This window comes from Cyprinus carpio, chromosome A11 (genome assembly GCF_018340385.1).
Source record: "Cyprinus carpio isolate SPL01 chromosome A11, ASM1834038v1, whole genome shotgun sequence".
Lineage (NCBI taxonomy): Eukaryota > Metazoa > Chordata > Actinopteri > Cypriniformes > Cyprinidae > Cyprinus > Cyprinus carpio.
Window position 1 is genome coordinate 11,410,066 of NC_056582.1, and position 27,545 is coordinate 11,437,610.

Genomic DNA, 27,545 nt, shown 5'->3' on the forward strand with positions numbered 1-27,545 from the left:
GGTAGAGAGAGAACTGTACATGCACCCCCCCCTTACAATTCCTGCCGTCCCGAGACTCGAACTCACAACCCTTCGATTGGGAGTCCAACTCTCTAACCATTAGGCCACGACTTCCCACAAACACACACACACACACACACACACACACACACACACACACACTATATATATATATATGTATATATATGTGTGTGTGTGTTTGTGTGTGTGTGTGTGTGTGTGAAAGCATTTATAACGCAGAATATGAATTACACATTAAGTCTGACAAAACAGATATTTAATTGTATGTATTTGTAGAAATCAATATTGAAAAGTTGATGTGTCCTGTGAGACGCTTAAATTATTTTGGATAGCATAAGTCTGCAGGATTTTGCTAATTTATTTATAATTTATTATTATGCATGCAGCATTTATAATGCTTATTCAGAGAGTACATGGAATATTTGTACTTTTAAAAATGAATGTCACACCTTTAGTTAAAATAAAGTATTGAGGCAAAATGTGGTTACGAATGTTTAAAAAATTAGTGGACAGATACAGAACTTAAGGCATTTTTTCTTTAAACATTCAACCATAAGAAAGTCAAATTTATTTAACGCAGTATTAACAGTTGAAGACATGCTGTTGAGATTCAGATGTAAAATGTGAGTAGTGCAGCACCTCACACACAAATATAAACCGACTTTTTAAGATAGCAATTCCAGTTTTAACAAACACATAACCAGAGAAAACATTTCTTGCTTAAGGAGCACAGACTACATTCAAAACCTTAATAAAAACAACTATATTTGCTAGCATCTCCAACAGTGACCTGATCTATAAAATATACTTCATTTAAATACTACATCCTACAAATCCTCGTCATTTTGTTGTGAAGCGACACACAAATACATTTCTATAAAAATATTACATCACTAGCTTGAACTTAGTACAATATCCCACAAGAGTATCATTCTTATTAAGACAAAAATATTTCATTGTCATTTAAAACCTCTCATTAAGTGCATTACTTTTAAGCCACAATCTGCAAAACATACTTATAATATATCAAATGTTCCTCTATCGGTGTCAAATCTCTGTCCCATTGATTCCCTGAAAAAAGCCTTTCTTCTTTCTGATAACTGACTACAGTCTGTTGTAATAGTTATGATTGTGAAAATGCATTGTTGCAAATAACACTCTATTGCAACCATAGACGATTGCAACACAAACTCTGTATGAAGGTTATCATCATTTGCACAACCCACATTGTGACCAACTTAACAGATCACATTCAGTTCATGGAGAGGATCTCCTTTGTTCAGTCTTCAATAAGACATCATCACTTAAAATAACTAAGTATATGTAAGTTTTGTATATAAACACACACACACACACACACACACACACACACACACATTTACAATATATCTCATGATGATACATGAATCGTTGTAGTCATAGCAGTAGTGATTTGTCATGCAAGGGGCTGATAGAATCTAAGAGCAAAGTTTCATTTTTATGCAGGATTTTGGAAGTTCCCCCCTCTCATTCAGAAGTGGAAACAGTCATTAACTTCATCTGGGCAGTCAAAGTTGATTCCTTCACACAAAGAGTCCTCAAAAAATAGAAAGAAAAAAAAAGTCAAGATAAAGTTAAACGTCAACAATTTGACGATCTGGTTTAAACTTTCAACGTAAAAGCAAGTTCTATCTGAGAATCATCAGCACATGGTTTGTGACATCACACATCCACTGATAACAACTTTCTAAAAATGCAATGGGGTGAAAAAGCTTTCAAACTCATGGGATACTCACAGATGACTACCAACCACATTAGACTGTGAAAATAGAGAGAGGAGGATGAAGGGGAGGGGAGGGGAGGAAGAAAGAGGGGAGACAAATATAGAGAAGAGAACTGAAGCCCAAGGACAAATCGGCATGTTCAGAGTAAAACATGGACATAGAATATTCATTACTGAAGGACATCACTTTGAAGAGATTTCCCCAAAAATGAAAATTGTCATCATTTATTCATCAGTCATCCCAAACCATAAGAATTTGTTCTTCTGCAGAACACAATAGGAAATTTTATGCTACTAGATTCTATACAATAAATTAATTCATCAATCCATGATCCAATGATGGATGCTATTTGTGACCAAAATACGATTCCATAATGTTTTTGGTCACCATTTACTTTCATTGCATGGAAAAAGAGCAGATAAAATAGTTTTTTTATTTTTTTAATGTACCACAGAAGGAAGTCAGTCAAGTTTGAGACACCCATGAGTTTAAGTAAATGATGACAAGTTTCATTTTGGGGTGCATATGAAATAAACTGGCAACCAGAAAATAATTCACTGATTTTGATCTGGTCTTAGGGAGAAAAAAATAATTTATAGTAAGTCTAAAAGAGAATCAAGAAGGAAAACAATTGGATTTGCACATGTTGTTGTTCATTATCTAAAGTAAGATAATGCCAGTTAGTTAGCTGGTAACTGTTATGAACTGTGGTGAGCACCCATACAGAATAACAAAAAAGAATCAGAAAAAGTTAGCAAAGAACATGCCGTTACAAATAAAAAAAAGAATGAGACTGCCAGACTGAACTCACTCATGCAGTTAGCACAATCGTTACTGGCTGTGACATTCAGGGGTGATTCAGAACCCCAGGGTGGCAGGGCAACACTGGCTAGGGTTTTAGTTTCCGACACTAACTTGGCTTTGCTGAAGCAGCAGCGCCCCGTCTGGTGCATCAGGGTTGTGCAGGGTGGTGGGGGAGGGGGTGAGGGGCAGCCAGGGCCAGTTGCCAGTGCTGTAGAGGCGGGGCCGCTTAACCTGGTCATGACTGGAGAGGGGGGTGTAACTATTCCGCCTTAGCAGAGGGGCGGAGCCTCGTCTGACTTTACTCTGGTTTGAGATGGGAGAGACTGGGTGAGTTATCCACACACAGCTAGTCTTTAGCACACATCTCAATAGTGAACAAGACACTTCAGTCAAATGACATGTCAGCTGCAGGTATTCCTAAAGATATTCCACATTTATCCATATACAGACTAAAAAGTATAATAGATTACTCCAGGTTAACATTATAAAATATCAAACATGTCAATGCAGTGATGTTGTTCAATGGTTGTTAAACCCACGAATAAGCATAACTCACAACACAAATCCAGTTACAGTACAACCACAGACTGCTGGCACATCTTAACTATGATTAACACACAAACCTGTATATCACTAGTTTATTTAACATTTATGTAATCTCTTGCCCCATAGACCCCCATTGTAAGCAAATTTACTTTCAATTTTATTTATTTATTATTATTATTATTATGTTTTACAAACTATGGTTAGAGTCAAAATTATGTTCTGCAGTAACTGGCAGCATGTCATGCTGTTAATAGAGCTTAAGTTGTATTGAACCAAAAAAGCTGCTTTAATCAGGGGGTTCTCTGAGAAAACCAACAGGCAGCACAGACATCGACGTGCAGTGAGGAAATTGCAATTCCAGATCATAACAAAACCTACAAGATATCAAAGGCTGCACCACAGGAAAACATAGCATGCTTGTCGTGAAGTTTTAAAAAAAAAAAAAATTATTGAAAAAGAAGATACAAATCTATGAGATTAATGTGGCACCAACTATTTTTAAATGAATATTTAATATCCTCGATTAATATTTCATACTGCAAGAGAGAACACCACAGAGACAAATGAGGACTCACTAGTGGTCGGTCCCGATGTGTATTCACTGCCTCCACATTCAGATAAAACATCTCCACTTTGCACCCTAAAACATTGAACCAGAATGATCTGTGAGCAGAAGTTGTGCAAGTTTGACAATAAGCAAAAAGCGAGGAAACAACTGTACAACCCACCATAAGCAACAGGAGTGAGCTTCATGACAGTATGAAGGGGACATTTCAAATAGGGGAGATCATCTATGAGAGAAAAGATAAAAAATAAAAACAAGTTTCAATTGACAGTCTTAAACTTTTCTGTGATGTATTGATCATTATTGTTGTCTGTTCTTCTCAGTTATCAGTAAAGCTGGCTGATATCAGCTAGAATGGGCAAAAAACACAACAAAGCAAGTAATGTTTTTTTTTTTTTTTAAACAATGCTACATGAAAATATTTTTCTGGCACACACACACACACACACACACACACACGTATATAATTACTACTTCAGTTCAGCAGTGATGCATTAAATTGGTCAAAAGAGACATTTTTGAGGCCAGTGAAAATGTTGGAAGGGTAAGTAAAAATATAAAGAAAAAAACATTTGTTGTTTCTCAAGTGAAAGTGCTTCTTGCCTGCACTCTTGTCCAAGAAATAGGCTAGTAGGCAGCGCATAACTGCCTGGTGGCAGACGACCAGTACATTGCCTTGTCTCTCAAGCTCCATAATCACAGGCTCCAGTCGCTGAACCAGGTCCTGATATGACTACAAGAAGAGAGAGCCTTTTAAATTAGTCAGACCTTCCCACAAAAACACAGATATTAACAAAAACCAGAAAACCTGCAGAGTTTTACAGAGAGTGAGAAGGAACATACTCTGAAGAACTGCATCAAAGTGATACGTTCATCACGTGCTGTACCTCTCCTCCTGGATATCTGTAGTGATATTTGTCCTGATCCCTTAAAGCAAACTCTTCTGGGAATGTGTTCAGGATCATTTCATAGGTCATCTCCTCACATACACCCTGTGTCAGAGCAATAAACACTGATAGATGAACATATAATACATATAAAATGCATGTAATATCTGCTAGAATCTGAGCATACTAACAGCATCTATCTCATTGAGGATTTTCCACTGTTCATATGGAACTCCCAGCTCTTCAGCCGTCTGGATGGTTCTCCTTAACTGGCTGGTCCAAACCTTCAAGTTGGACAGCTTATGCTCCTCAATGAACTCATGTAGGGCGCTTGCAAACTACTCTCAAAGGAGAGAGAAAGTCAAGCATCTTCTGATGAATAAATGCTATAAAGGCAGCACTGAACAAGTTCAGACCTGTCTCCCTCGGGGGGAAAGTTCAGAATCTCCTCCAATGCGGCCCTGGATGTTGTGTTCGCTCTCTCCGTGCCTGCACAGGTAGATGGAGTGCGAGTGCACATGGATGTTCATGAGGTAGTAGACAATCTTGCTCTGGATGTAGTCCTGAACATGGTTCACCAGGAACCGACGGCCCACATTCATCACTTTAATGAAGGACAAATGTCTAGGAAAAATAAGTGAATGCTATGATCAGAGTCTTTTTCTCTGTATTAGTGGTGCCTGCTAAGCCGTTATAATACTATTATAATACACAATTAAACTTAGGTGTGAAACCAGTTCTGCACCTTTTATGCAATAGATAACAGTGAATCAAAACAGAGGTTATTTACATATAAATGTCTTCTGGTCATGTGGTCATCTTAAATATGTTCTTCACTTAGGAAACCATGACTAAGATTAATTGTACTGAATTTGACATCACTTATCAATTTTTTATTCTTTTTGACAGTTGCAAATAAATATTTCCAATACATATGTAGACATATTTATAAAAGTTTTACTTTTTACAGTATCAATGGGTCTTTATTATATTATATTATATTATATTATATTATATTATATTATATTATATTATATATTGATGCCAAAAGGTTTATTCTAAAGCAGAAAATATATGTATATTCAGATTATGTGTCTATTTCCTAAACATTATTACTTGTCATATTCATCAGGATCTAGTGGTTGGTAAGTGACTTTATAACATTCTATGCGTTTCAGGAAATCCTCCATGACTCTCTCTCTGTGTGTCTCCGGATAATCTGGACTTGAAACCTTGACCTCCTAAAGATATAAGAGCACATACGATACAGCTTTTGAGAAGATCATGAAAAGCAATTCTGGTATGTTGCTATACTTCATTATGGCATTATTTTAAAGAAAATGCAAACTAAACATCACAGCATACCAGGATGTTAGCTGCAATAACATCTGGATCATCACATACTGACTCCACAAAAAACACCTGCAAAGGTAAACACACACAAATGGGAAAATAATGACTACACATCACTTCTTCAAAAAGATAACTATGGAAGTGCAACTTTGGCTATGATACCTTGTATGCATTCTCCTGTACAAAATTTATTATAAGATCCCGTCTCTCCCGGGTTGTGTTTGTGGCATCAAATACCTAAAAAGGACAAAAAAGATTATATCAAATATAAAGATAGTAGTCCTGAACCTTATCAAAATTCTTAAACACTTCATGCCCTATTCAATTTAAGTAAATAATCGAGGTGAACAGAAAAAAGGCAAATCCTTACAGCTATTTGTCCACCTTCCTCATTCAGGTAGATCTTTACATCTTGCAGGGCCACCAAGGCACATTGTCTATTTGGGGAAATGAAAAATGTAACAATAGACATGCACTGAATTCAAGTAAATTCAGTTCTCAGGAAAAACATGAACTGACCTGTCAGAAGTGCACTAATGTAACCTTCAGGACATGTGTTTTTGGCCATTCCACCATCACATTAGTCTAACTGGCTTTATTTAATTACATTTGTTTCTTGGTTTACTGAAAACACGTACATCTTTTTTAAAACCATTATTAACATTGTAAACATCGTCCAAACTGATCTTTTCTACAAAGGATATTATATGAAAGTGAGCAGCTTGGACATTCTGCAAAACATCTCCTTTCATGTTCCACAGAAGAAAGAACGTCATAAGGTTTGGAAAGTCATAAGGGTGAGTCATGATGACAAAATTGACTTTTTGGGAGATCTATCCCATTAAATTAAACAAATATATAATCCTACCTTCGTATTTTCATGGCTTCCTTATTGTCATGTCTGAAGAAGTCATAAGACTTGTATGCTCTAACTGCTTCCCTTCGATACACCCCCAGGTTAAACACTGCAAGATAACCCAAAAAACAAGAAATTATGGTTAATCTTCACATCCTTTATTGGTTCTAGTGCAACTGTAATGCATCAAGGTGACATCACTCTGCATGTAAAGATGGAACAGTTCAATTGCCATTGCTTTAGGAACCTCTGACTTCAGTTACAGTTATGAAAACGCTTGCATTGTGGGTCATGATGTACTCAAGAAAGTTTGAGGTGAAATGTGTTGGTTGTCTACACATTTAAATGAAAATAGACCATCATGTCAGAATGGTCAGCTGAGAGCTAAATGATGCATGTAAAAGTGAAGATAGATGATATTTATAGTGAGTGTCATTTGATATGTTGCAACTGTCTAAATTCAAATGCCCACTCACCCTTTGTGGGAACTCCTATCCAGTTGAGGTAGCGTGTGAGTTTCTTTGACATGTACGTCTTGCCTCTGGCAGGGAGGCCGATCATGACAATCACGGTGGGGGAGTTAGTCATGAAAGACGCCCATGCTGTGGTCAGACAGGCACAGAAAAACAGACAGACGGTATCAACAGCACAACACGAGCTAGAGGAAGATACAGTCTACAGTACCATCAATTATAATCTGCCAAATGTACATTTCTCATATAGGACACCAACCGAATATGTTTGCATTTGTGGTTTATGGTACTTTCCACAAACAAACTACGAAATAGGACCAGAAACTTTGTGACTGTTGACACCCCGCTTGCATTGAGCCAAATTCTTTGCCATGACTCCAGACTTCAGCATCACATGATCCTTCAGAAATCATTCTTATATGCTGATTTGGTGCTCAAGTAACATTTCTTAACTTTGCTAAAAAAGTAATTTGTGCTGCTTAACATTTTTTTGTGGAAACTGACAGATTTTTTTCAATTTTTTTTTTTGATGAATATAAAGTTCAAAAGAACAGCAATTATTTGTTATAACAATATAACAATAACATTATGAATTTCTTTACTGTCTCTTTTGATCAATTTTTGTCCTTTATGAATAAAAAACATAATTTGAACAGGTGCATAATATATTGACTAATCTAATTTAAAGCATTAGATTTCTTTCAATACTATTTATAAAACAGTATTGTGTCTATTTAGTTATTCTTCCAAGATAAATAAATGTTTTTTTAAATAAGTACATAAAATTACTTTTTTTTTTACCTATTTTTACCAAAAAGACCAAACAAATGTCAAATGCAAATGAAATCCCTGAACATTTTTTTTAATAACAAACAAATAAGGTATTAAGAAAACACTCCCTCAAGTCAGCAATTTGACAATGACTGGGAAAAAAAATACATAGAACAAACAAACAAATGTGCCTTTACCTTGATCAGCAGTTTGAAACCAGCATAACAGACAATGCATTTATAAATAAAAGGAAGCACAGCAGGTCTATTTCTAATCTAGACTGACAGTGAACTTCTGTTTAACACTATAAGAAGGGCAACTCTGAAATTATCCAGAGTTGTTGTTAAAACTGAATAGGTCATGTGGGAAACTCATCAGAGCCCAAACCTCTGTAACACCCATGAAACAGACCGGCATAACCAGCTGGCCACCTTGGGCCAGTTTAAACGTGGTTTCATTCAGTTTCTTAGATCTGTGGGATGTGAAAGCGTGTGTACTTACAGCATTTCCTCTCTTGACCTCTGGGCTCTGATTTCTTGGCTTCAGCAGAACAGGTTGGAGCAGCCTCCTGCTGCACCCATGCAGACATACTGAATCTGACAGACTTAATCACTCCCTTACTCTTCCTGCTGGAAAAACATTCCTGCAGAGAGGAGGGGGCGGATTAAGGACAATAAACGCAACCTAAATTATTGGCTTATTAAAAGAACTAACGACAATTTAAAACATTTTCTCCACGCAAAATGCTCTATTCAGTGACACTGCAGCTTCTATTCTTGCCACATCGTCATTTTCTGAACGCAGCGCAGTAACAACAAACGTCGCGCTACACTGTAACAGAAGAGGATGCTGAGGATTCCATGTTCGGTCATCAGTTAAACTGTAGCCTGTGCGGAGTTTGTCAGCAATCAGCCATTACATCATAGAATGAATAGATTAAAAATAAACACATGCCTGAGATACGTAAAACGTGAGACCTTACGGTTTCCTAATTATTGTGCCTTCAAGCTCAGGGGATCTGTATTTCATTCCGCCTCCACCTGTCCTGCCGGAAGGTTTAATGCTTAACAGCAGACTGCTGTTGGTTCAGTCGCCTTTGCATTTGATGACCTTCCATAGCAACCATTGCCAAGCGCGTGAGTGACGGTGTGTCTCGACGTCAATGTTTACTTACCGTAATACATGTGAAAGCACGTCACCGCGTCCGTTTATGAAGTGAAGAGTAGACTTTTACCAAACATTACAGCGTGCTGGTAAGAGGTGGTGATTTTGATTCACCTCAGTGACTCGACTCTTTTGAATCATCCATTCTTTCGATTCCTGAACGGATTCGTTCAGTGAAACTTTCATCGTTGCATCGTAAAATTCATAAACAATTTTAGAGAACAACTATAGAGAAAGACAATAACATCATAAATAAATAATATTTTTTTTAATAACGTCCATATGTCATTTTTACACACTCAAATTTCTTGTAGCATATTTCTTATTTGCTTTTATGATTCGTTCACGAACTATCCAGAGATTGCAGTATAAAAGTATAGCAATAAAATCACAGAACCCTCACTTTTCTAATAATGATAAATGAATTAAAACTAAAAAATAAGATTTTTGAGTCGTCAGTAACAGTACATTCACAATACTTCAATGCTGTTAAAATTTTATTGGTGAAAACTCCCCCCATCCCAAACTCAAATATTTTGTTAAGGATTGAATGAGGAAGTTTCTTAGAGAAAGTTTTTATTTTAGTTTTAATACAATGCCGGTAAGAGGTTCTCCCTCCAAGAGTTTCAGTGTGCACGTTTTTCAGTACCCTTTTCTAAAGTCTCAAAACTTTCATTTCATTACCCATTCAGCAGTTGACAAATCCATGTCTCATAAATAGCTTATTTAAAAGTACTGTTATATGCATTTCACAAGGCACATAGTAGTTCTGTTTTAAGTGGTTGCTTCCAAGCCAGATAATACATTCCCAGAGGATACATTTACAGGAAACAGCGGTCACTGGTAGGAATATAACAGCAAGCTGTTAAGTAGTTACAGTAAGCAAGTGCATCAAGAAAACCCAGTGGAGTCTGAGTGTGCTTTATGGTTCTACAATTCAAATACGAGCTCAATAAAAAAAAAGCTGAGCTGAACACAGGTTTGCTTGGACTGGCCGAAGGCACAGGAAATGGAAGAAAAGTCATGTATAAGTTTTGTCAGTAGATTCGCACAGTTTTTAAAAGATAGAAAATCTTGGTCATCTGGTAGGTTGTGCACAAGCACATTTAAGAGTCTCTCTGGCCTCAGTGTTAAGACATCACATCAAGGTTTGATCTTCCAGAGCTGTAAAAAAAACACAAAAAAAAACAATGGCTTTTGTTAAAGATTGCATGTATATGTTGTACTGCTGTGTGATAAAAGTCATATACTACAAAGAGTGTGCAGCTCCCACTATGCTGATAACAGGAAGTAGTACAAATGCAGTTATGACTTTAGAGTCATAAAAACACAGATCATCAAGATCAATAACTCCAGACATCTGCATGTCAGCAGGACAGTAAAACAGACCCAGGATACAGGTGGAAATAACCACTGTGCTTGGTGTGCAAATGCTTCCCTCACCCGGATGTTGAACCCTAGTAAATCGCTGACGGCAGCTGAGATGGCTGACAGGATGACCACTCTCGTGATATTGTAGATCAGAGGGTTCACCGTCAGACCCAGCAGACGAAATGGAGTGTCCAATTCCTGAAAGTAGCAAATGACGGTCAATGCAAGCATGGCATGTTTTATTTATTTTTTTCCAATGAATGGCAATTGTCTGATGGTCTTACTTTCAGTAATTTTGTGGCCAGCCTCAGCACGTTGTTCACTATGTTCAGCTGATCCTTTTTGTTGGGTTTCTTCTCCATCTTAAGATACAAGTTTATCTGAAACAAAAAATGGCTAACACTTTACAGTAAGTCTCCAACATTAGTTACTTACACCAGTTAAAATGAACTAACAATGAAAATACTTCAATAGAATACACAATAGTACAATATTTCAATGTTATTTATGATATTTATACAACACTTTAATCATACATGATCAAAAATCGTAATATCGCACAGCCCTATGTGCTCCTGAGATTTGTATTTCACCTGTTCAGTCAGAAGCACAGAAGCGTTGCTATACTTTCGGTTGGTCTCAGCTCCGAGCGTAGCGAGGCGGAGGAGGAAAACCATTAGAGCAGCACACCAGACCATCAGCTCCCAGTTGGTCTCTGAGTCCAGAAATGTGTGATGACTGTGCAAAAGCTGAAACACAATACCAGTTATCTTTGCTTTATTAGACAGTCACATTTTCAAACTGTGAATAGATTTACCAGGTGAAGTAATCTGATACTTTACTTAACCTAATATAAACGATTGATATCAATTAATTAATTTTCTCTAAAAGATGACTTTATGGCACATGCTACCAGTCAAAACCACATTTATACTTACTACTATTCTTACTAAATCCAAATGGCAAAAAAAAAAAAAATCTAAAAAGTTTGAGACAACCTAAGTGACAGTGTTATTCTAGTATTATTTATATATGGATTTTAATCATTTTAGCAAACAATAACAACACTGCTAAGTTATAATTCAAGTTTAATGTCACATTTATTTTTAAAGGTACAATGGTGTCTTCGTAGGGCGGGATTATAGAAATGGGGGTGTTTCTATGTATCAGATCAAATGACATAAATAGTACAACATATATGTAAATAGGATTAGATTTTTGGGAAGGCAAACCTTGAAAAGGTCTAAAGGACATGTCAAAAACATTGTATGATAGGACAACAGCTGACCTGGGCACAGATGATGAAGGAAATAGACAAAGCCAGGAGGAAAATCGATGATACAATGACATCGACGGATCGCTGAGGGCCTCGTCTCTGTTAAACAGAACAGAGAAATTAAATTAAATTAAACTGGTATCTTCATGTAATGTCAACTAGGTACATGTATCTTTAAACAGGACTATACAAATGTCACTGCCTGCAGAAACACTCATTCACTGTCATTTGTGCTTACATAGACTGGTTAAGCTAGTTGGATTGAAACTGAAAAGCAACCAAAGCGCTTTTGTAAAATGCCTTAAAGGTTCTAATTAAAGCTTACATTCAACAGTGTTATTAAATTATTAGAGTAACTTTATGTGAGCATTAGATGACATCAGAGGTAATCTAAATGTAAAAATAGAAGAAATTAGCATGGAAAATTTTATATCTAAAAAGATCAGTCAATATATAAAAAACAATCATTGATTTCGGCCAAAAAATTATATAGTGCATCCCTAACGTAGTGGGAAGGTGATACCTTCAGGAATGATCGAAGTGAAAGCCACATCTTGATATTTTGCACTTTCTTCAGCCGAAAGTGAGGAATCTCCGATTTTTTGGCTTTGCGTGCAGACGTGATATGGCTGAAGAGTTTCGCAAATAAAAGGCGCTGTAGATGACATCACATTCGTTGAGAACAAAACATCCTGTTTAGCTTTATAAAGATTTTGTGGAGATTTCATCAACACTTTACAAAGAGGTTCAATTTGTTAACTTTACTCAGTTAACAAATTCCATTCACTCCACTGATGACAAGGCATTTTCATATTCACCTGTTTATACGTCCTCTCAGCCACACACATCATGAAGAAGAAAAGTCCAGAGAGGAAGACTCTTTCCACTGCAGTGATGATGAAGAATGCAAAGGACAAGCCACAAGGCGGCCCGATGACCACTGCGGGCAGTTCCTCAAGGGAAACAGAATTGAGATTGGCCACATCCAGTTTCTGTGCCAGTCTGAAGCAGTAGGGCAGTAGAGCCAGTGAGGCAGTGACCAGACTGCCGAAGAGCAAATAACCCATCCCTTGTTCAACCACCTTCACCTGGAAACAGAAATCCTTCAGCATGATTTCACAGCAACAGCACTAACCTCTTACTTTCCGGTCACTGTTATTCAAAGAAAAACACCAATGCAAAACTCCAAAACAGTCAGTGTTCAAATGCTTACAGAGGAGTTACCACTGAATTTGAATATAATTTGTGTTTAAAGAGGAAGTCAACAGTTCTCTTCTCTTTTTATGCTATTTAAACCACTAATGTAGAGATAAACAGGGCAGAGAAAGAAGGTCTTTACTCGTGTGAGAATGATACCACTGATCTCCAGCACAGACATGTCAGCTTTCTTACACTCTCCTTGCTCCCAGATAATGACACTGACATGGTCTTTGGAGGGGTGACAAGCCTGCAGCCATGAAAACTGGTGCTAAAGCGAGAAAGAAATCATGTGTGTCACTTAAAGTACATAGATATATTATTCTTTTTTTTTTTTTTTAAATGAAACCGATTTTGAAATTTTTGGGGGACATGAAGTTAAAGATGTCAAGGGGGTACAAATTGTCATAACATCATAAAGGAAAAAAGTTATGAAATTCTTGTGAAAAAGAAAAGTATTGCAACATAACCTTTTTTAACTGTTTACTAATACTCAGAAAATGCCAGCCAACCAAAGTCATGAGGTCAGACTAACATGAAGGAAAAAGGAAATTGTGTCAAGTTCAATACGTTTCTTAAAATATCAGAGAAATTGAGCACAACATGCAAAGTACTCACAACTTGTTATAAGCGCTTAAACATCTAAGGAAATGACATCATGGAAATTCTAAAATGTGTTTGCTGTTGCAGTTGGAGAATTTTCTTTTTTTTTTAAACACTGACTTTGACAGTATCTATACAAATTGTGCAAAGCACATTAATATTTAAATGGGCAATTATTGGCTAGTTTGTGATTGGATGCCTCCTGTCTATAAAACATTGAAATGCTGTTTAAATTAACAATGCAATCTTAATTCATACTGGTAAAAACTGGCCTTTACTAAGCGTAAACAAAAAAAAAAAAAAAAAAAAATTTTAACACACCATCAGGCCATTTAAGATGTCATAGTTTCTCTCATCACAACATTTTTGGAAAAAATTTAGCATTACATAATTTGCTCCACAATGGACGGTCCGTAGTGAATGGGTGCATGAGAGTCCAAACAGCTGATAAAAACATCACAATAGTCCACAAGTAATCCACACCACTCCATCCATCAACATGATGTTTGTGAAGCAAAAGCTTCGTGTTTGTACCAAACAAGTACACCAGAAACATCTTTTTCACTAAAAAAGCATATTTCTCTCATTAGTCAGAGATGATGGACTGTGGATTAAAAAGCAATATTATGGAGAGAGAACTTATTTTAGCTGGAAGAAATAGTTTGAAGATAAGAAAATTATGATCAATATTTTTTTTTTTAACCAGCTTTTGCTTCACAAGATGTTACATGATGGACTGTGGATTATGGTGATGTTTTTATCAGTTATTTGGACACTCATTCTTACGGCACCCATTCACTGCAAGTGATGTAATGCTAAATTTTTCCAAATCTGATCTGATGCAGGAACAAACTCATCTAGGCTACATCTTGGTTGGTCTGAGGGTAAGTACATTTTCAGCAAATTTTCATTTTTGGATGAACTATTCCTCTAAGCGAGGTGTGAAAATTCACATTAAACTTATAAACGCAACCCACCTGCGGTAAGGCTTCATCCTCATCACTAGTCAGAGTGATGTTGGGCAAAGGGAGGGAGTGGTTAGGACTGTGAGGCTCCTCCTCTCCACTTTCACTGCTTCCTGTGGAGGCGGAGTCAGGATCATGTAGAAGCTCCTCCCATAACATATCATCTGTGTCCGAGGCTGGACGTGAGCCCTCTGAGGGCCGCAGCAGCTTGACTTCACGTGGAAGCACCGGGGCATCTGTTGGCTTGCCGTTATTCTCTTCCTGTATGCATTCACGCAACAGTAATGAATATTCTGAACTATTTTACAGACATTTCCCTTGGTTTTACGCAGATACTCACATGAGTCTGGGGTGGCAGATTGTTCTTGGGGACGTTGTGAAGTCGATTCCTGAGCGCTCGGGCATATTTGGGAGGTGCTGATGAGAAGAGTCTTTCTCTTTGCAGCTCTGCTTCATCTGCTTCTTCCTCACTGGAGAGGTCTTCAGAAGCCCCACATGGAGGCCTCCTCAGGGAGTTCTGCAAAGCCCACAGGATCTCGATCAACACAACCATGAATCTTCATGACACTTCACAATGTACAGTTCTAAGGAAACTGTTTTACCAGTCTCTTCTCTGATCTGTAGAGCCGGTGGTTGTCTTCAAGTTTGAGTTCTACTATCCCTCCCCCTCTGCTGCTCTCATCCTCAGACCTCTTTGATTTTCTACTCTTCCTCTGTCTATGAATAAACACCAAAATAGCTTTAAACATGACACAAATGGAATTACACCAAAAGAATGAAGTACTGACCGATCAAAAGCCAGGACCTATTTGTTTATATCTGATATAATATATAAAAGTAATATAATGGATTAAATTTGGTGCCTGTTTTGACACTGGGGCAATGACATAATGCATTTTGTGTGTGTGTGTTGATCAAATATTTTGTTCAAAAAATACATTAAAATTTTATCCATACATACCATCACTTGAATACAACACTTCTATTATAAGCATGTATTTAATTTTTGGAAAATAATTTTTTTGTAATCTTATAATATTATTATTATTTTAAAACTGCTTCACTGTGTATTAAGATTAAAAAAAAAAAAAAAACAACTTTTGTCTGCCAACCCAAAGTCATGTAGTCCATACAAAAAAAAAGATATGATATCATAGATACCGTAGAACCTAATTACTGTTTATCAAGGTCAATAAGTAATAATTTCACCTTTTTATGACATGGCAAGGTTAATTCAAGTTATAAAATATCATGTGGTGCGACTCAAAAAAAAATAAATAAATAAATAAATAAAAAAGAACTAATAATATTTATGAATTAATAATAATAATAATAATAAAGCTAAAAGCTCATTTAAAATTTATTTTAAATATAATATTTTAAATATTTTTTTAAATAAAAATTTTAGGACGTTCACACACATTCAATGTGTAAGAAAGCATGTTATTACTTTTTACTCAATATTACAACACAAATTTTTTATAGTAACTAAATGTAAACTTTACATAAAAATGGTATAAAGTTTTCCAAAGCAACATGAATACAGTAAGTGCATTTCTAAGATCTTGGCACATGTGCTTTAAACTCGATATTTCCTTCTCTTTATTGTGGAGACTCTTATTTGACCCACTAGTGTCAGCTGAACACTGGCACTATTAATTAAACTGCAAGCCTCGCAGAACGTTAGATGATGAGAGAAAAAAAAAACACTCGGTCCTTTATGGCTCTCTCTCACAAATCTGACACAGAAGTAGCTTAACCTTTTCCTGCGAACAGGGCTGGCCGTCCGGCTGGGGACAGGGCTGTTGTCCGGGCTTCTGGAGGACTCTGTGGATACTATTTGGCAGTGTACCGTACCCAACAACAGCATGAGACACAATGGACCCACAACCTCACTGGCACAGGCTGCCGGAACCTCAAAATACAACACAGCTCCTGCCACTGCAATAAACACAAATCCATCAGCTCATACTGAGACTTTTCATTAATTTTAATTCATTTCCAAATGAAATAGAAGGTTTTCAAAAGTATGATCACTAAACCATGTGTATTATCTCTTAACAAAATCTGAAATATTCAAAGAATGATCAACGGAACTACGTTAAAACACTTCAGATATATTCATGTGACTGTGCTTTGCTAAAAAGAAAACTGCATACCTTGAAGAAAGTACAGAACTAAGATGAGGGTGGAAATGCTTTTAGATGTAACTTGGATCCACCACTGAAAGAAGAAAGGAAAGAAGAGGACCCTGACCAAGCCTTTACGAGTCAGAGCGGTCCAAGGGCTCTCTGGTTTGGCCTTGCTAAAGGTAGAACCTGCAGTTGTAAAGATACTATTTTAATTATTCAAAAAAGCTGTTAGTTGCCTTAACGTACAGTGACATTTTTAAATATGGACAATATCATTCAAAAGTCTGGGGTCAGTAAGTTTTTAGAAAAAAAAAAGAAAAAGTTTCTAATGCTCACAAAAGTTGCTTTATTCTATCAGTAAAATACAGTAAAAACAGTAATTTTGTGAAATATTACATTTTGAAAGAACTGCTCACCTTTATTATTTTATAATAACTAAAAGAATAACATAACTGATATTCTTTGATAATGATAGAAAGATGAAAAGAACAGCATTTATTTGAAAAAGAACTAAAATCTTTACTGTCTTTATAAATGTCTTTTTGATCAATTTAATGCATCTTTGCTGAATCAATGTATTAATTTCTTTCAAAAAAATCTTAGTGGCCCTAGACTTTTGAACAGTACTGCGATTTTACTGTAAATTAAAGAAATATACATTTATGGAGAACAATTATACTTGGCAAATACATATACTTAAGTAGTTTAAGCATGATATCTGATCTGATCTTACACCCTATAACAATTACAGATACACACAATAGATTCAGATGCCAAACATGAATGTTACCTCACCTCTCACGAAGTCAACATCAATCAGATCTGGCTTGATATGGCCAGTCTTCTTAGGTTTGCTTCCAAAGCCCTGTTCATACAGAACAGAGTTTCACAAGTCTGACTGCATACATTAAAAACCACATCTACTGTATGCTGCCACTGTGCCAAATACCTTGAACTCAGTCTGTTCCAGTGACTTTTCCCAAATCTGCTGATCATAGGCTCCAATCTTTGACACAAGATCATTAGAGAACTGTCAATCCCTTTCTAAACACAATCTGCATGTGTTACAGTAAAACAGATCTAGTAAGACTTACCTTTTTCTGATACCATGCTATTCCTGCCATTATTATTATTATTTTTTTTTTTTTACATTAGTTCAGGTCATCTCAAACGATAGGTAGTGCCAATCAGGTTATGCATCGCTTACAGTAAAAAGGAGACGCCTGTTCCCAAAAGAATGCACAGACATAGTAAGCGACGTATCAAGTACAAATAAAGAGAGCGGCTGTGTTTCAAAACCTAGTGAGCTGCCTACCTAGACTGCATTTGATAAAGATCGCTAACGTTACAGGTAACAAAGCTGCATGCTTTAAGTTCTCGGGAAATATTACAATGTTAATCATACCTGGAGCCCAATAAACACTATCTGGCTGTGATTCCTCAGCAGTTCGTGTTGAGTCTTGTCAACATTTTCAGATGTTTGTGCTGGCGCTGAAACTATCCTCGCCCCCCTACAAAACTATCTGACGCCGCATCATAAACATCCCAATAAGACGTTAAAACAACCGTCTAAAGTTGTGAGCTAACTATATTTACTGCCAAACCACCCTGGCATTAATTCGGTTAAATCTCATCGACGATAAAATGATCTTCTTGGAAAAGAAAAGTGATTGTTAAAGTTTCCCACTCTCATCAGCGCCTGGCAGAAACGACAAGTGTGTGAAGCACGCGACGACAGGGACTCATCCAATGTGAACGGCGGAACTACATGCTGTACAAAATAAACTGCAGTAACTAGTGTAAAACCACAAAATAAAATAAAAATAAATAAAATAATAATTATTATTATAATAAAAATAGCCCTAGTTTTATTTTGAAGTCGAATGTTCATTGAAACTTCATTGTAACATTGTTTTGAATACAAATGTGTACATGCTGATACTTAAACGAATCGTTCCTTTGAGTCGGACCTTTACGATGAATCAGTTTACGATTCACTAAACCTGTCTGAACCATAGACAGTAAGGTCTGAACTAAAGCGGTCTTCGAATCAACGTTGAATCAAATACTACAAGCTATTTTCAGCTCATGCGATTATTATTTTAAACATATTTTCAAAAGTGCTATTCATTTCTTTATGTTTAGTACTTTTTTTTTTTATTATTGCACCTTTAATGATTTAAGTTAGAAGAAAGTTAACAGATTGTGTCGTGGTCTTTTCTAGTGTTGAACAAATTCAATCACGTCCGTGTTAAAGTATTTTTAACTGGTATAAAGTCATTTAAACCTATGTTTAGTGACGTTTTATATGAATTTTATTATTGTAAACGTTTATTATATATTTATTGTTTATTCACGTGAGATGACTAAACAACATGCCTTTACTCACCAACTGTGATTGGTCCATCCTGAACAGCGCTGAGAAAAGTAACAGAACTAATGACTCGAAAATCTAGCGCCACAAGAATGTACTGCCATATTTTCACCACTAGATGTCTGCATTTTTATTATTTTACATTATCTCACACACGATGCGTTCATTCATTTGGCTTTGTCTCTTTACGTCTGAGATTAAGCAGATCTTTTACAGAGCTGTTGAACTTCTGAAACTGTCATTTTCTTCTGAAAACATTTCATTCCCTTTTTTATATATTATTTGTTTTCACTATTCAAGCTGAAAACAAACCACTCATTTCTATAATTGAATTCATACGCTTACTCCTCTATAAGAAAATTAAATATATGCAGAAATTCAATATTTTGACCCTAATTAACACCATAAATCGTTAAAATCGTATTTGTTTACTGCATAAAATGTGTGCCTTATGAATGTGATCAAGACAAACAGGCTTTACCACTCTTATCTGGAACTTTTTGGATAAAAATGTTTGCAGCTATCAATAATTTTATGATAATATTTACTACTCAGTGTTTCCAGCAAATTTTGTGCTATTGTGATGACTGAATACAGAGATTTTGATTTAAATATACATCCAGTAACACACTCTTTTGGATGGGTTATGTCACTTTCTTTGAACAATGCTTTGAATAGATTCACAGCCACATATAATGGAGAACATGCAGAATAATCACAGTAATCAGCTCAAGTAGCCTGACATCATAATATCACCATATGAAAAAAAAAAATTGTGTTTTCCCTCTGATTTCGCGTGCCCCAGTATAGGAGGTTATTATTGACTTGCATTATATGAAAAGTCTCAGTCGATTTTTCAATCCACTAATACCTGGATCTGTCCTGTGAGACCCCTCTTAATGAGACTCATATGCAAGCCAGATCTCACCTCCAGCGGTTTTAAAAGATAGATGCATGTCCTAGTTGTCTTGTATATCTGCCTTGTGCTTTTAGACCTCACCATCAAAAGAGGTTTTTATTATTCATGGCATGGTGAAGTAAGAGGTAGGAATAGTGATTTTAAAACTCTGCGTGCTTTTTTTACATTCATTAATAACCAAGGCAGTCAGCTGTGGGTCAACCACAGGTCTGGTCATCTCATCAGTATGTTACATGCACACCTAAACTGTCTTTCATCCCAGTCCAAGACAAAGAAATGGTGTAGCCAAAGATATTGAGGCTGGAGACTGGAATAAAATCACACAGAAATAATAATATGATATGTTTACTTGCTTTACCAAATTTGACAAGCTGGCTATAAGTATTTATTTGGTTTACTGTATTTCACCTCCCTAATCACAGTGTTTTCTACATCTGCTTCTCAGGCACAGCTGACATGACATGCCCTGGGGACATACATACATATAGTCAAAGATGATACATAGGATGAGATGACAGGAAAAACTGAATATTCTGCCACCCTTTGCTCTCTTTCTTTCTCACATGATCCAGGTCAGAAGAAGCTGAGTGTTTTGTGCTGACAACACCACAATGTGCACGCTTTACTAGCTGCTCACTGACATGGATCACTTTGTTCCAGAGTTTTATAAATGCTAGGAATGTGTGCACATGTGTGTATGCATAATATGAATTTAAATGCTTGATAAAATACTCAACCGGGCTGAATGGAATGAAAAGATACACTATGACATGCTTATGAGATTAAAGGTGAAGTGTGTGATTTCTATGCCACTAGTGGTGCCAAATGTAACTGCAGTTGTTCAAGCATTGAAAATATTATTTGAAGCCCATTTTTTTCCATAACAATGTATTTATTTTTTTACATATTTATATTTTTAATACAATTTTTAAATAATACAATTTACAACAAAAAATTAATAATTTGGACCACTGATTGCACCAATTAATTGTAAAACACTAGAAAGTGTAAAAAAAAAGTAAATAATGTTCTATTTTGCTTTAATGTTGACCTTAAGTGAATAGCTGCTGAAAATGTGCTCACAGTTAGGCCATACAAGATGTAGATGAGTTTGTTTTTTCATCTGAACAGATTTGGACAAATTAAGCATTACATCACTTGCTAACCAATGGATCCTCTGCAGTGAATGGGTGCCGTCAGAATGAGAGTCCAGACAGCTGATAAAAACATCACAATAATCCACAAGTAATCCACAAATCTCCAGTCCATCAATTAATGTCTTATGAAGCAAAAAGCTGTGTGTTAGTAAGAAAAAAAAAACAATAAGGCATTTTTAAGTTTAAACTGTCGTTTCTGTCTAAAATATCCATAATTTTGTCCATAATCTATAATAACGCTTCTTCTAGTATAAAAGTCCCCTGTTTTCCTCTTACATCAAAATCCACCAACATATTTGTTTAGAACTGTTTTGGATGGTTTTCGTTTGTAAACAGTCCTTGATCTGAGCATATTTCTCTCCTGATTCAGAAAAGAAGACCTTTTCATTGAAAAAAGCAATAGTGTAATGTCTTAATGATGGATTGGCTTTTTACAAACACACACCTTTTGACTTTACAGTATAAGACATTAATTGATGGGACTGGAGTTGTGTGGATTACTTGTGGATTATAGTGATGTTGAGATGTACCAGCTGTTTAAACTCTCATTCTGACGGCACCCATTCACTGCAGATGATCCACTGGTGATCTAATGCTAAATTTCTCCAAATCTGTTCAAATGAAGAAACAAACTCATGGATGTCTCAGATGGCCTGAGGCTGAGGGTGAGTAGATTTTTCAGCAAATTTACATTTTGTTCCCAGGTTTTCTTTAGGAAGTAAAATAACATCTATTCAAGTCCATATGGCAATTTCCATAATTAGTATGAAAATGAAGTGAGTTTAAGTGACATGACATACAGCCACGTATGGTGACCCATACTCAGAATTCGTGCTTTGCATTTAACCCATCCAAAGTGCACACACACAGCAGTGAACACACACACAGTCGTGAACACACATAGGAGAGCAGTGGGCAGCCATTTATGCTGTGGCGCCCAGGGAGCAGTTGGGGGTTCGGTGCCTTGCTCAAGGGCACCTCAGTCGTGGTATTGCCAGCCCGTGACTCGAACCCACAACCTTAGAGTTAGGAGTTAAACTCTCTAACCACTAGGCCACGACTTCCCCACAATGGCATACATGTAAATATAATCTGTATCTATGCATATTTACAGCCTATATTGTACTCCCCAAATCACATCACAGTATGAGCAGAATGATGTACGTGTAGACTGAGAGATGTAATTGAATGTGCCATGTCAAGCCCGAGGTAGAGCGCAAATGTTATGCAGCAAAGCAGAGTGAGAGAAAGAGAGAAAGAGTGAGAACAAGGCTCTAAAGGGACTTCAACAATATTTTCCTTGTGCATATATAGCCACATTCCAGTAACACATGCATCTTCTAAAAGTTATTTTGGAAAGGCACTGTATTGAATTAATCTGGACTTGCTCGGCCTGAAACTTTAAACATTTTGAATTGACCTATATGCGCTTAGGCACCGTAACGAGTAGCTATACGGCCCCTTTTATTCTGACATATACATGTGATACATGCTCTCTTTCCTTATTTTCATCTGGATTTCAGCCAAAGCTGCGTTGAGCGCAGAACATGCAAAAGAAACGTAAAGACTTTCTGCCACACAGAGCCTCAAAGTGCACTTTAACAAGAGACATTAGCATAAATTAGAGCGCTAGCATTAGCTGGCTAATCCTTTATTCCTGAATTAGCACTAATAATGGCTCTGTCTCTGTTGTACAGGAAGACCTAACAAATGTGGGCCAGCAATTAGAGGTTATCTTCAAAAGTTACGTAAAAAGTTTAAAGCTTATTCTCTTGAGGCAATCCAGACCTTTATTGGGTTATGAACAGAGCACTTTACACTTTTTATTTCAGTTTTTCTTAGTATATTATATTATATTATATTATATTATAAATACAATATCATACAACATAACACCATGTTACAACACTAAATTAAATATACAACACCCTAACCCCCGGTTTCACTATATTATATTATATTATATTATATTATATTATATATTTTGATCAATTTAATGAGTCTTTGCTGAACAAAAGTATTAATTTCTTTAAAATGATTGAACGAATGAATGAATGAATTAATGAATGAATGAGTCATTAAAATGAAAAGAAAATATATAAAAAAGAAAATAATTATGTCATAATTTGGAAGATAATGACTATGTTTGTAAGTCTAGGAGTCTTTGAAAGCCTGGAATACAGTATACATGCAGTGCAAATCTGTGTATATTTTTTTCACTTTCCTTTATTTATAAAACAGCCAAATATTTATAAAAGCTATCAAACATTAAATATCTTTGTTTTTATTTCACTGTGCCATAGTCACTACAACACATTTGTTGACTTTTAGTTGCTATATACAGTGTGTCAGGAACAATATCATCATTTTTAAATGATAAAATCCAGGTACAGAATCACTGAGCACAAGCGGAAACCCTTGGTGCGTGCAGTGCATCTCACCAGGGCCACTCTTAGAAGATTATTCATCATCTAATGTTAGTCAATCTAAACAGTTTGCTATTTTTTTTAACCAAATCACCATTGTTGTTTAACATATAATGAGGTTTCTGCCACTAGGGGCAGAAGTTTGGCCCTTGATCAGAGTGATGTTTTTGATCACATGTGCTTCATTATACACACATTTGTTTCAATGTGGTATAATACTCACCTCATGTTTGTGTGTCACACATAAAATCTCCCCTACCATTTTATAAGGTTGCAAAATTTGCATTTAAAGGGTACAAAGTCCTTGTCTTGCATAATCACATTCAGTATACTCTGTCTAACTCACAGGCCAGTCAAGGTTGTGTGCTTACTGTAATTCATTCACCCACTCATGCTCCAAAAGAGGAGGAAAGGATAAAAAATGCAGTATAATTTGTAGGTAATGTTGTTATTGAAACTGATCACAGCAGAATGGAGTCCACATCCTTCCACATCACTTTCAAAGCATTCCTGCAGTCTCAGAGGAAGCTGACAGTGGAACCATATAAAGAGATACTGGGGCCGCGCTGCATGTTCTGGAGCTGTTCCAGCTTCTACAGGAGCTTGCTGGTTAGAAACACACATATAGACATGCTACACACATAGAGAGCAGGAGGTGCTCTTATAAAGCTGCGGTTTACTGAATCTGTACACCACACAAAGTGGGTGGTGAGGAGCAAAAGCCAAAGCTGAACAGAAGCCTTCATATAAGCAGATTTAAAGGGACTGTTTATCCCCCCAAATTCTGTCAAAATGTACATGCAGTAAAGGAACAAATTTCACATGTTAAATGTAATTTGTCATTGATAGTGATGACGAAAAGTACAAAGCAAACCATCAAAATGAATACATGAATAACATGAAAAACCTGGTTATCAAAGAAATATGCTAAATAGAGATTGTCACATGATTGACATACATAAACTCAGAAAAAAGATTAAAAAAAAAGAAAGCTGTTAAAGGTACTAATAAAAACACTTTAGGTACTAATGTACTTTAAAAGTACTAATGTGTACCTTTAAGGTACTTATATGAAACATAAAAAGATGTACCTTTTAGCTTTTGTACTTCAGGGTACCACTCCAGTGACAACTTTGTACCATTTTTCTGATAGCGTAAGCCACAGGAAACTGAGCAAAAAATATTTTTCTCATTATGTGCGACACATATATATGCACTTTCTCATAGGGTCAAAAGGCTAAGCAAGTCACAAATTTCACATCCAGGCATTTATCATTCCTTTTCAAACAGTAAGATCAAGCATAGTCAAGAACAGCAGTTAAACTGAAACAGAACAAAAGGCTTTTCCTCATCTTGTTTGTCGGGTGTAGCCTATAAAGGCTGATTCCAATGTCCATCCATGCTTAGAGTGAAAGTTTATTTAGAATACCGAGCATTCCACTGTGAAGTGATCATTTGGGTTTAATAGAATAGTTTTGCATGCACCCCTTCTCATATAGTCGCCAGTGAATTCCAACAGAGTTTTTATTTATTTTATTTAAGCTGTGCTTTGATAATGTCATTCAAAGACTTAACAAAAAAGCTAATTCTTTTAATCCACCCACTAAAGAACTTTAAGGGATTCACATGTATGATACATTTTTAATATGCACTCTATATGCACTAATATGATTTATACTTACAACTAGTGGTGTGAATGCAGTGAATGCAGTCAAAAATATATATTTATTTTCCCTACATATTATGACTATGAGAGATTTACTGGGTTAGGGGTAAAGGAGATCACACAAAAGTGGTATATCATAGTTTTATGTTTGTTTTTCCTCTCTGCAAAAGGTCAATAGGTCATTTTTGCATTATAGGTGAAGACATACTGCTTGCCAAAACCCTAAGCAATGACTGGACAGCACTGAATTAGTGAACATCCTGCCATGGACTGCAAAATCTGTATTGGCTATATGTAAGATTTTCATCTTTCCTAATAAATAAACAAATAATGTGGTCTATAGTAAAAAGAGAAGGGTAAAAAAGAAAGAGATCTATTTGAGAATTATTTATGTCATCTGTTCCAGTCAGACAAGATTTAATTTCAGAAATGTATAAAATATTAACATGCAATATCATACTGCATATTTATTAACTTTGAGGTTGATTTAGCGATGCTTGCCACTAACCAAGTTCAGTTACAATAAGTACAAATGTAAGCTATTAAATATTGCTTTTAGCTTTTTAAATGTCAAATCCAGCTAGAAACTAAAACAAATAAACATGCAGAAACCCGATTTGACAGTTCACAATGGGATTGTGTGGTGAACTGGTAATGCTGCACATATCGGCTAATGTACTGTAGGTCAGCTGATAGATTACATAATAAATAAATTCTAAATAAATACATTTCATATAGAATAAAAAATTATTGGACTGACATACTACATTATATGCCAGCATGTTTATATTGTGTTCATCGACTGAGAGAGTGAGAAGTGGGTTGGAAGAGAAAAATGTAGAGCGTGCGCCCTCTGCAATAGGGGCTGCTTGGAGGAAGGAATGTAAAGGCAGATGGAATCAAATGAAAAGGAGAAATAGGGGTCACAGTCACTGCGCATCAGCCACTCGGACTTAAATGACGTGTTCTGGCAGCAAGGTTTGTGGTAGAAGGCCAGCAGTGAGAAAGTCCACTCTCAGGTCAGAGAGGATTTGACTGGCAAAATGAGAGAGACGTTGTTGTAAGTTGCACACCCAAATATACAACTCTACTTCCACATCAGGTGAATGCCTTCCTTTACTTCCTTTCTGAAACAGGAAGGCTTAATACTCAATTGAGGAATGTTTTATCATGCAATCGTATTGTGGTTTAGGACATCAATAGGAGTGACATCAGATTTTAGCTGGAGCCAAGCAGCATTTAGTTACCACTTCAAATTTGCTCACGATTATTTCAAGAGTGAAATCGGGTTAGACACGTTACATCATCATTCAAAGATCCCAGATGCAGCAGGCTGGCACGGCATGAACGCAGCGAGCGTCTGATTGCTCCACTGACGACTGGAGGAGAAGTTGCATGGTTTAAGCTTAAAAGCACTCTGTTTTCTGTCCCATCCAGGCCAATGGTTGGCGTCTCCAGGGAGAAGGAGTACTTTGAATGTTATTTTTAGGATCAGAGAGCTCATTTGCTTTTCCCAAGGTGAACCATGAAGCCCATCTGATCACGACGACAGCCCTTCACGTGTCAGGATGTAACATGCTGTCAGACAAACACATGCAGGAAAAATACCGTATGACTACTGACACAGATGAGAAAGTGACAGAGGTAAAGAAAATACAGTGTAATTGAAAAGAGACTTACATTATGTAAAAATACTTCAATGTACAAAGAATTAGTAATGGAGTGTTTGATCATGACAATATTGACATTGCTAAAAATGATTAAATGGCTTGATGTTTTAATTTCTGGTACAGATACTGATACTGCAACCTTGTAGATACCAATGCCAATCCGATACCAGTACTGTTTTTTCTTGTTCAGTTTAAAATATCTACCTCACTAACCTGCTAACTACCCATTATAAATTAATTTGGCTCATTATAAATTAAGAGAACTGAAAAACAAACACAATAATATTATATACATTTTAAATATATACTGTATATATTATACATAATAGTATAGAATATTTAATATTGTGAAAATCTTAAATCCGACAATAATTTTGTAAAAATACTGCTATTACTGCTACATCTGCAAATGTAATATGAACAACACATTTGTGATAGCTATCACTGCATAAATATATAGACACTATAAACAACGTTTTGGAAGATATGGCACGATTTTTTTAAGGACAACAGACATGTCAGGCAGGTTGAACTTGAATAACAAGGATGAACCCCTATGCTAGGTTAAATTTCTACACATACCAAC

At 36.2% G+C, this 27,545-nt stretch overlaps 2 protein-coding genes across 7 annotated transcripts; both read right to left on the reverse strand.

The window, feature by feature from the left end:
* Positions 1 to 570: 570 nt before the first annotated feature.
* On the reverse strand, positions 571 to 9,355 carry LOC109058229 (6-phosphofructo-2-kinase/fructose-2,6-bisphosphatase 2-like). Of its 6 annotated transcripts, none has more exons than XM_042766233.1 (17): positions 9,214 to 9,355; positions 8,541 to 8,682; positions 7,272 to 7,397; positions 6,808 to 6,904; positions 6,310 to 6,376; positions 6,102 to 6,176; positions 5,952 to 6,008; positions 5,703 to 5,827; positions 5,003 to 5,210; positions 4,778 to 4,924; positions 4,587 to 4,691; positions 4,303 to 4,432; positions 3,863 to 3,925; positions 3,710 to 3,774; positions 2,700 to 2,891; positions 1,797 to 1,819; positions 571 to 1,597 (listed from the first exon to the last, which is right to left on the reverse strand). In XM_042766233.1, the coding sequence occupies exons 2-17, from the start codon at positions 8,626 to 8,628 to the stop codon at positions 1,528 to 1,530; spliced, it is 1,638 nt and encodes a 545-aa protein (XP_042622167.1). In that variant the 5' UTR covers positions 8,629 to 8,682; positions 9,214 to 9,355; the 3' UTR covers positions 571 to 1,527. The 6 variants fall into 6 exon arrangements, with proteins under 6 accessions (XP_042622167.1, XP_042622165.1, XP_042622166.1 ...); XM_042766231.1 differs by lacking the exon at positions 9,214 to 9,355 and adding an exon at positions 9,022 to 9,192; XM_042766232.1 differs by lacking the exon at positions 9,214 to 9,355 and adding an exon at positions 9,017 to 9,192.
* A 327-nt stretch (positions 9,356 to 9,682) lies between these two features.
* On the reverse strand, positions 9,683 to 18,503 carry LOC109058253 (protein PHTF2-like). Its single transcript, XM_019075466.2, has 17 exons — positions 18,153 to 18,503; positions 17,842 to 17,970; positions 17,697 to 17,753; positions 17,543 to 17,612; positions 16,775 to 16,933; positions 16,376 to 16,556; positions 15,218 to 15,332; positions 14,956 to 15,132; positions 14,628 to 14,876; positions 13,190 to 13,318; positions 12,669 to 12,938; positions 12,374 to 12,505; positions 11,863 to 11,949; positions 11,168 to 11,323; positions 10,859 to 10,954; positions 10,647 to 10,772; positions 9,683 to 10,367 (listed from the first exon to the last, which is right to left on the reverse strand). Exons 2-17 carry the CDS (start codon positions 17,869 to 17,871, stop codon positions 10,347 to 10,349), a joined length of 2,055 nt encoding a protein of 684 aa, XP_018931011.2. The 5' UTR covers positions 17,872 to 17,970; positions 18,153 to 18,503; the 3' UTR covers positions 9,683 to 10,346.
* Between the last annotated feature and the right edge of the window lie 9,042 nt (positions 18,504 to 27,545).